At 35.6% G+C, this 10,455-nt stretch overlaps 1 protein-coding gene across 1 annotated transcript in view; it reads right to left on the bottom strand.

Annotated features, from left to right (window-relative positions):
• DGKB (diacylglycerol kinase beta) overlaps positions 1–10,455 on the bottom strand; it is a 480,803-nt gene that overhangs the window by 231,552 nt on the left and 238,796 nt on the right. Inside the window, exon 15 of the mRNA XM_081800920.1 lies at positions 1,118–1,230. Coding sequence (XP_081657046.1) covers positions 1,118–1,230 — 113 coding nt within the window. The remainder of the gene's footprint in view (positions 1–1,117; positions 1,231–10,455) is intronic.

Below are 10,455 nucleotides of genomic sequence, written 5' to 3'. Positions count from 1 at the left end.
GTTTTTCCCAAATATCCATAATATATAAAGTTGACAGACTACACATAGTAAAAAAGAAAATCATTTTAGGACTATTATTTAATTACTATTTAGTATCTCTAAAAGTGAGGCAACTATTCTTTTTAATAAAACAATGTAAATATTTTAATTAAGTCACTAGTTATTTAAAATAATTTCTACCATGTTTCGCAGAGTAAAAAATAATACAACTATATGTTAATAGAGGAATAAAATCTAGGCAGAAATAATATTTTGTTGATTGGAAAATGAATAGCACTCTTCATTTCATTGAAATAAAGCTGGAAAGTTAGATGGTTGGAAAGGAAATTACAAAATTCCACTTATCATGAAAACATTTCAACTTTCAACTTCATTATTTGATGAACCACAATGGAAATTTCTGTTTTATCATAGTGCTTATATGAATGCTTTGATTTGATTGCTCATTTTTGGGTTGAGATTAGTAAAGACTTCTAGAAATTACGGAAGCAGGAGCAACTTCATTTTTATGACACTCCTTTTAAGTAGCACATAGGATTTACACTTCAATGTGGTGATTTTCAGATTTTTATTAAATATTATGATTTAACCATTAATTTATTACAAAAATGAAAATTTTGTGTTGTCTGCCAATATACTGGGACACTTGATAATGCAGCTCATTATAATTCAGATTAAATATACTGTGCTCCTCCAGGATATATGGCATCATGTATTCCAAAAACACACATGCAGAAAATCATTATAATGTGATTTGTCTAGAAGCTGGACATAAATTCTGTTCCTCACTAGTGAATGATGATTTATTTGAAGTCATCTTGTTGACCATTTAGAGAACCAATTTGCATTCAGCAGTATTTACGGAGCCATGTTGTATGCAATGCTCTTTGTTAAGGGCTAGGGGTGATAGGTAGAGTAGAGAGAATTCAGATACCCAACATATGATAATAAAAATATCTACAAAGGCCATTATTATATTAATATTTGAACTGTAAAAATAAGGACATATATTACATATAGATGCTAGAATTACTTATTTGACATTAAAATTGTTAACCATAGAAAATAGTGTTTTAAAATTTTTTACACTGTAATTTTAGTTTATCTTTTTACATACATACGACACAGAAAATGAACATGATTTCTAAAAACATACCGTTCTCCTTGCTTCCCACCACTTTTGGGGTTCACAAAAACTAAAAGTGGATGAGTACCAGGAACAGGAGTAATCTAGAAGAAAAGTTGGATAGATGGACAAATAATTCACATTATCAATAAAGAGGACCCTTGTTATTTCTAATTCATGAAATACCAATTGACAATTTTAAGAATATGGCTCTTAAGTTCTGTAATATGGATGGATAGATAGATCTACTTAGCTACTCAATTAAACCCTGTGCTTTGACTATATATACATTAACAGGCATACTCACTCCACAAAGAGAGGGAGTGTCTAGTTTGGTATAGGGCAGAGAGGAAGGCAGCTATGAAGAGGAAATGGTGTCTGAATAGCCATGAGATGAAAACAAAAGGTACAATTTGTGGGAGAGTGAATAAAGCAGCCAGAATATAGTGGGGGGAAAAAGATTAAAAGAAAGGGATCAAATGATAGAGAGCCCTGATTTTACAGACAACATCTACTTTAGAGCTTTGTGGCATGTGTACAATCCATCTACCGAATCACTTGTCAATTAGAATCTCAGTAAGATGGTTTGAGGTCTCTTTCAACCTAACCGTCCCCCTCTGCACAATGTTTCCTCAATGCTTTCTTTCCCTGCCTGGGGAGTAGAGGGCCAGTTAACTAAGTCTGTTTGCTAAAAAGGAATCCGTAAATTGATGGTGTTCCTACTCTATACTGTGTACTGCTTTTGTCACTACTGGATTCTTGGTTGAACAAGAAAAAGTGCCTGTTCTAGCGGAGCTTATATGCTAATGGAGAAATAGACAATAAACAAATATACAGTTAGCAGTGAAACACGCCATGAAACAAAATAAATCAAATAAAATTATAGCTCTTTATTGGTGTGTGGGGAGGTAAAGTTGTTTTCAATAGGGTAGTAAAGAAGAGCTCTTGCATTTTACCTGAGTTTAATGTTAATAGGTAGACTCTTAAATACAAGCTTTTCCTCTTCAATCTACTGCTATATAAATCCCATCTAAATACAGTTTGACAAAAAATATTTAGTAACAAAATGTGCAACTACTGGAGCCCTCTCAACATTAAGTTGAATAGTTCTGATCAGTTTACTTTTTGAAAGTAGATTCAAGGTATCCTTTATTGCTATGAATTTATCTCTTAGAAAGTATTCTTAAATATGTAATGAGACAAAAACACCCATTTAAACATATGATGGGGGCGCCTGAGTGGCTCAGATGGTTAAGCGTCTGCCTTAGGTTCAGGTCATGATCTCAGGGTCCTGGGATCAAGTCCCGCATCGGGCTCCCTGCCCCAGGGAGCCTGCTTCTCCCTCTCCCTCTGCCTCTCCCCGTGCTTGTGCTGTCTCTGACTCTCCCTCTCTCAAATGTATAAATAAAATCTTTAAAAAAATTTTAAAAATAAATATAATAAACATATGATGTCTTTCTTGTTTGTTTAAACAACATAAATTAAAATATTCTTTTTTTTTTTTTAAGATTTTATTTATTTATTTGAGACAGAAAGAATGAGAGACAGAGAGCATGAGAGGGAGGAGGGTCAGAGGGAGAAGCAGACTCCCTGCCGAGCAGGGAGCCCGATGCGGGACTCGATCCCGGGACTCCAGGATCATGACCTGAGCTGAAGGCAGTCGCTTAACCAACTGAGCCACCCAGGCGCCCTAAATTAAAATATTCTTCTAATATATTTTCCCCCAATCTTAGGTGAAATGTAATTTTTCTAATGAGTATATAGGCACCAGGGAAATGTTAAAATCTTCACATTAGTTATATTAAAATATTCTTAATTTTTCTACTCTTACTCTACTTGTCATCATTATAATCTATTGTACCTGTCTTTATTTTACTTTCCTCTGTAAAGAGGACAAAGGTTCCTCGTTCCTGGTTTGGCTCTAATTCAGTTAGAAGGTAAGACAGATGAGCTGGGTTTGTAGTAACTTTCCAGTTCTCTCCTGAACCAAATGTGCTCAATCAGTTAATATATAGAAAGTGCCTATTAGTTTAAGCTACTGACTTGCAATGTTGCCCTTCTCTCCTCATTTAGAAGCTAAAATAAAGAAACACTAAAACACAACTTTATCTAAAGACTTGCATTCAATTTATTTGCAACCAATTATAAAATCAGATAGAACTCCTAAAGTTTGCACATGCAAAAAAAGGAATGCTAACACGTGGATTTTAGTGATTTTTTGCACTTAATTTGAATTGTTACTCCTTATTTTTAAATAAAGGTGAGAATCTCAAGGTAAATAAAGGTTTTGGAGCAAAACATTAAATCTGAACTCAAACACTCATTAGGATGATCTTCTTCAAACTCAACATTCAGCTTACCATTCTATTAAAATAAATTAGATTATATTAAACTCACACTGGGTCCAATATTTACAATTTATTTGAAAATATGTTTTGGAATACCTTTCAAAACTATGTATTTATTGGAATATTTAAAGGCATCATAACTGTTTATTAATAAAGGTCAGTACCAAGCTACAGAACAATTGCGTTCTAAGCTGTACATTATTACCAGCAAATATATATCCCACTAGAATACAGGCTATAGAGGATTCCAAAATCCAAAAATGAAGATGTCATTTTTAGAGGTGGGTAAATGGATAAATAGGTCAAATACACTAGGAAAATGGAAGATAATTTAGAGAAAGAGTGAATTTAGAAGAATGATAATGATCTACAAGGGATAAAAGTCAAATATTCCAAATGGAAATGCAGGAAAAATAAAATCACCTGGCAATCTTTTCTTCATATATCTTCTTATCATAAATTAGGCTTACAAAATAAGACTACATAAAAATAAAACCCTGAAACCTTTAGATATCTATTTGTAGGTTACCAGGCATTGTGGAATAGAGTCCCTTTGATAATGATGTTAGATAAAACTCCTGACCTAATACAGTCTACATTTAAGGGATGATATGTGATTAAACATCAGCACCACTGAGACTCTGTTGTTAAGGGATCACTGAATGGTGTTATACTAGAAATGTCAAGGTTTTAGGCAAATCTGGCATGTTTTTCAATGCTCATTCAAAAAGCTTTAAAATTTAGCTAAACTTCGTTGCTCTGAAAAAAAGGCCAATCCTTGGGGAGCCTGGGTGGCTCAGTTGGTTAAGCGTCTGCCTTCGGCTCAGGTCATGATCTCAGGATCCTGGGATCAAGCTCCACATCTGCCTCCACGCTCAGTGAGGAGTCAGCTTGTCCTCCTCCCTCTGCCCTTTCCCCTGCTTGTGCTCTCTCTGTCTCTCTCTCGAATAAATAAATATAAATAAATAAAATCTTGAAGGAAGGAAGGAAGGAAGGAAGGAAGGAAGGAAGGAAGGAAGGAAGGAAGGAAAGGAAGAGAAAGAAAGAAAAGAAGAAAGAAAGAAAGAAAGAAAGAAAGAAAGAAAGAAAGAAAGAAAGAAAGAAAGAAGAAAAGCCAATCCAGCTGAGTAAATCCGGGGGCCAGAAGACCAGAGAAAATTTTTTTCAAATTTGACAGCACCAAACCTGCAGTATTGCATAGTCATTTTCAAGTCTGACAAGTTAACAATAAACAACTTCTTTGTGCACTAATACTCCTGAAGTAAGGAGGAGAATCTTACTGTCAAAGACTGCTACTATCACAACTATCACATATTCCTCATCAACCTTAGAGAAAGAACTCTGGGCAAAGGGTAATTTTGAAAGACTGGCAGCTCCCATCAAACCTGTATCTTGGAAACCGTTGCTGCTGTTTGCAGCATTTAAATATGTATTTCTTTTGAAGAGCTTTAAGAAGGTGTGACTTTTGGTGTCTTGCCATGTAAGAATGCAAATAAATAGTCTAAGTAGAAAAAAAAAATGTGTCTATATTTTTTCTATAATTGGAAGTTGCTATGGACTGAACTGTGTTTCCCCAAATTTTATGTTGAAACCCTACCCCCACAGCATGGTGGCATTTGGAGACAGAGGGCCTTTGGGAAGCAAGGAAGGTTAGATGAAGTCATGAGAGTGGGAGCTTCATGATGGGATTAGTACCCTTATCAAAGAAAGCTCTACTCCCGCATCTGCACACACAAGAAGGTTACGTGAGCACACAGAGCGATCACTGCCACCTCTAAGCCAAGGGAAAAGGATTCAGAATAAAATGTAACTTGTTACCTCGATCTTGAGTTTTCCAGCTTTGAGAACTGTGATAAATAAATGTCTGTTGTTGAACCCACCCATCTATGATACTTTATTATAGCAGCCCAATGTGACTAATGCGGAAGTGTTTTATGGAGACTCAAGACATGATCTTCACAAAAGAGGAGTGAGAGCTTCTAGTCATCTTCCTCTGGATGCCAGCATGAAATCTGACATTATAAGGACTGGCAGCCATCTTTGACAATGAGGTGATCTTGAAGATACAACAGATGGAGGACAGGAAAGATAGTGCCAGCCCTGATAAAAATGTGGAGCTATCTTATTAGCTCTATTTCTGGAGATTCTACTTCTGGACTTGATTTACATGAAAGAAAAATTTATGCATATCTTGTCTAAACCACTGTTATGTTTTATTTGTTTTCATTTTTGTTTCCCTGTTACACACTGCAGATCTTAATTATAACTGGTATGAGAGACAAGATCCACAAGGGCACAGAATTGAATACCAATGGAACCAGGCATAGAAATTTTTTTTAAAAAAGATTTTATTTATTTATTTGAGAGAGAGAGAGAGAGAGCACAAGCAGGGGGAGCAGCAGAGGCAGAGGGAGAAGCAGACTCCCCACGGAGCAGGGAGCCTGACACGGGACTCCATCCCAGGACCCCGGGATCATGACCTGAGCTGAAGGCAGACGCTTAACTGACTGAGCTACCCAGGCGCCCCTAGAAATTTTATACTTCATCAAACTTGTAAATATTTCTAGACCCCGAGTGAAGAACAGAAACTTGATATCAAAATCCCTGAAGATACTCTATATTTCATTTTATTTTACATTATGTTATTCTCCTTATTGAGTAGGGGCATAATCATTTTCAGTTAATTCTTTTGTAACTTAAAGAGTCTGAGATAAAAAGAATACATAGGTATCACTAATGTGATATTTCAATTACTTAATTCAATCTATTTGCTTCCAGATTTTGTTTTCCAGAGAGGTTAAAATCAGGTAAGAACTTAGAGAATTCAGAATTCAGTCTAGCAGAGCTAATTTGTATTGTAATGTAAATCATTTATACCAAAAATAACTTAAGGAGGTTAAAAGAATACAAAGTTTTCTTAGTTTCTGAAACTTAGTATATCTCACTTCGATGAATAAAGTTTTATGGAAATATCTTACAATAATTTTTTTTATATTTTGAAGTGATATTTTTATTTTTATACTTTATTTTTTTAAAGATTTTATTTATTTATTTGACAGAGAGAGAGAGACAGAGAGAGAGGGGACACAAGCAGGGGGAGTGGGAGAGGGAGAAGCAGGCTTCCCGCCAAGCAGGGGCCCCGATGCGGGGCTCAATCCCAGGACCCTGGCATCATGACCCGAACAGAAGGCAGACGCTTAACGACTGAGCCACCCAGGCGCCCCTATTTTTATACTTTAAAACAATTTCAAATTTACAGAAAAGTTAAAAGGACTGTTCAAATAACATTTTTTTTCCCAACCATTTGAGACTAAGTTGCCAAAATGGTATTTTATCACTCTTGTTTACTTTAGGATAACCTATACACAAGAACATGCTCTTATATAAACACAACACAACTGTCAAAACCAGGACATTTACATGATTCTGTACTAGCTGCTTGTGTTATAAGAGCCATTATTGGGACAACTGGTAAAACCTGAATGGGATCCAGGAATTAAATAGCACTAATATATCAATCTTATATTCAAGTTTACTAATTCTCTTTGATCTATATCTAATATAGTCTTTAATATGATGAATTTTCAATTTTTACTGCATACAAAATTTTGAAATAACATGTAAAATTCAGTATTTTTTATTTTTTTTTAAAGATTTTATTTATTTATTTGACAGAGAGAGACACAGCGAGAGAGAGAACACAAGCAGGGGAGTGGGAGAGGGAGAAGCAGGCTTCCCGCTGAGCAGGGAGCCCGATGTGGGGCTCGATCCCAGGACCCTGGGATCATGACCTGAGCCAAAGGCAGACGCTTAACGACTGAGCCACCCAGGCGCCCCTAAAATTCAGTATTTTAAACACTGACTTACTGCTGTCCTAAAATGTTGTACCCTTTTTGTTACAGATTTTGGTGGGATGGGAGGGAAAACTAAAACATACATATATAAAATAATTCTGTCAGCCTAAACCTATTTGTTCTTGGAAGTAAGTATTTATGCAGCATTTGAAATAATCTTAAGTGGAACAGTATATGAGACAGATGAAAGGTAAGTTGCTCTGTTTGAAGCATGAAAGAACCCTGACCCTACTCTCAGCCTCCCATCATCCCACCATCGTGCTTGAGGCATCTCCACAGAGCCCTGGGCTTCCCAGACCAGTTTTTAAGATACATCGAGATAGGGAATACAGTGTAGCACAGAAAATATTGACAAAGGGAAAAATGTTCAAGACACTTGAAAACTTGAAGAATAGTTATAAATTGGGTACAAAGGACTTTCCAAGAGTTGACAGTTTATACTGGATTCTTCTCTATAGAGAAAGAGCTAATCCTGTGAAAACTTATTTACTCACATAAAAGAGTTATTTCATATAGTAAATATTAAAAGGCATGACTTGAGTCAGACTGGTTTTAGGTTCCAGTTTAACAATTCCTTTATCTATATATTCTCTCCCTTGGTAATCTTATTTTATCTGAGGGTTTTAAGTGCCATCAATATGCCTTTAACTTCCAAATTTATATCTACCCTCTGCCCTCAATTCTAGATTCACATATCTGTCTGCCTACTTAAACATCTCCATTTAGATGTCTAACAGCACCAAAAATTTCTCTCTAAAACCTATTCACCCAGACCCTTCTCTATCTCAGTCAATGGCAACTCTATCATTTCAGGTGAATCGGCCAAACATCTTAAGAGATGTCCCTAATTCCCTAATTTCTAATAAGCCCTATATCGGATCTATCAGCATATCCTGTTGACTCTGTCTTCAAAATATATGGAGCATCTCTTCACCTCCCCTGCTCTACACTGGATATGCTTCCATCCTATAAACCCTAAATAACTGGTGGCTATCTCCAAACTCGACTCTTTGCTCCCTAACAATCTAACCTCAACAGGGGTAAACCTTTCAACATTTTAGTCAGGATCATGTTATATTTTGCCATCACTTTCAGATGGAAAGTCAGAGTTCTTATGCAGACCTTGAAGGCTCTGTAGCATCTAGCTCCTATTACTTCTCTAAAGTACTCTTTACCAGTTTCCATATTGCTCAGCCTGCTCTAACCATGCAGTTGTTCTTGTTGATCCTAGAACTTACCAGGCATGCACCTATCTTAGGGCTGACCATCCCCTAGATATCCACAGACCAAAGGACTCACCTAAGTCTTTACTCAAATACCACATTTTAATGAGCCCCAATCTGGCCATGTTACTTAAAATTAGAGACAACTCTAACTCTCAGTCTTGACACTTATTACTGAGCTCTATTTTTTCCCCATATTATTTATAATCTAACACATTATAAGTTGGGAACAGGGCTCAGTTTAAAGGATATCGTATTAAAGTGTAGAATAATAATTCTGGACTTAGGGAGTTAAATGACAATGAAGAGCTAATTATGGAAGAGCCAAATGGTTTGAGGATCCTAAAGTAGTCAAGGGGCACACATGCGTGCACAAGTATGTACACACACACATCAGTCAAATAAAGGGAACTAATTGTATACACACACTATATAGTTGTATACAGTACACATGGATATAGACAGATAGATAGATCGATGATAGATAGATATACACATATGTTTGTTTACAGTCTTGGTGATTATGAGAATGAGATAATGCAAATAAGAAAGACAATAAGAACAGGGAGAAGCAGTTGTGGTAGAGGATGGCACTGGCTCGGTTTTAAGTGTTTAAATATAAAGGTTCCCCATTTTTTCTGGTGTTAAGAGTATTACAAACTAGACTTTTTGGTTCTCAAGTGACCCTTTTATTTGGAAATTTTTCTCAGAGAATAATTAGGGACAAGGTAACTTCAGTTTAATACAGTTTACACAATGGTTCTGTTTCACTTGTTTGTTCACATGTGAATAATTATCTGCATTTCTACATCTCAGGCCTGTTAGAAATTGTAGTTTCAATTACATTTGATCATATGTATTAAGTGTAAACCTGTGGTGTGAGCAGTGACAAAGACAGAGTGCCTAACCACCTCTATTTGAAGTCCCCTAGGACCCGGGTTAATTAATGAGACTCATCCTAAGGTTATACATGATCTATTACTTCCTCTAATTAGAAATAATAATCCTGATCATTATGCTGGTTAGCTGGAAAGAAGTATGATGAATGTGCTTAACTATGATTAATAGTCTTCTTTAAGCAGTGTAGATCTCTTCTGTCATGGACTTACATGCAAACCAGGATGCAACTCAATGCTTTTTCATGATATACATTTTTTAAAACTCACAGAAAAATTAATTTTCTGGCATATCTTTTTACCTTTCCTGATAAAGAATGACCATTTTATAACTTTAAAGTTGATTACCACAACAAAATTCTTTTTTCTACCTCATATTAGTTATCCAATAATTGATTCTTTTACCTTTTTTATATTTTCCTCAAAATTATGTGAATAGATATGTGTATCACAGTTCAGTCCATACTGCTGAGGTGAAACAGACTGTTGCACATGATTATAAACCAACAGTTATAATTCAAAAAAATTATGATGATAATAATCATGGTATTTATTTAATGCTGTTTTATAAGGGCTGATGTCTACCCTATGCTTACTAACAATTTTCCCAGATAAATTCACATGCAAAAGAAAGTTATGGAAAGTTATTATCTGGTTTGAGAGATGCAATATATTCAAAGAGAAAGGCAGGTGGTCAGAACAAGGTGGTCAGAGAGTTAGCATTTATATACCTGTTAAACTTTTTTAACCAAGGAGACCGGGTATTCTCAGAGTAAGACACATACACTCTGAGCCAGATGGTGGTCCTTATTCGACTTTGGGTTTACAAACTAACTGTGAGGCCCTGGGAATAACTTTACCTTTGAACATTTTGAAAGTGGTGAAAATAATGATGACATTCGTCATATGATTACTGAGAGAATTAAGAATATTTATCTCCTATGTTTATTGAGAGGATTCATTTACTTAATAGGCATAAAATACTCTCATGGTGTCTAGCAATACTGT

This window comes from Leptonychotes weddellii, chromosome 12, assembly GCF_054177405.1.
Source record: "Leptonychotes weddellii isolate Sample4059 chromosome 12, ASM5417740v2, whole genome shotgun sequence".
NCBI lineage: Eukaryota > Metazoa > Chordata > Mammalia > Carnivora > Phocidae > Leptonychotes > Leptonychotes weddellii.
Note: the sequence above shows the minus strand (reverse complement) of the source record. Positions and strands in the feature narration are given on the sequence as shown.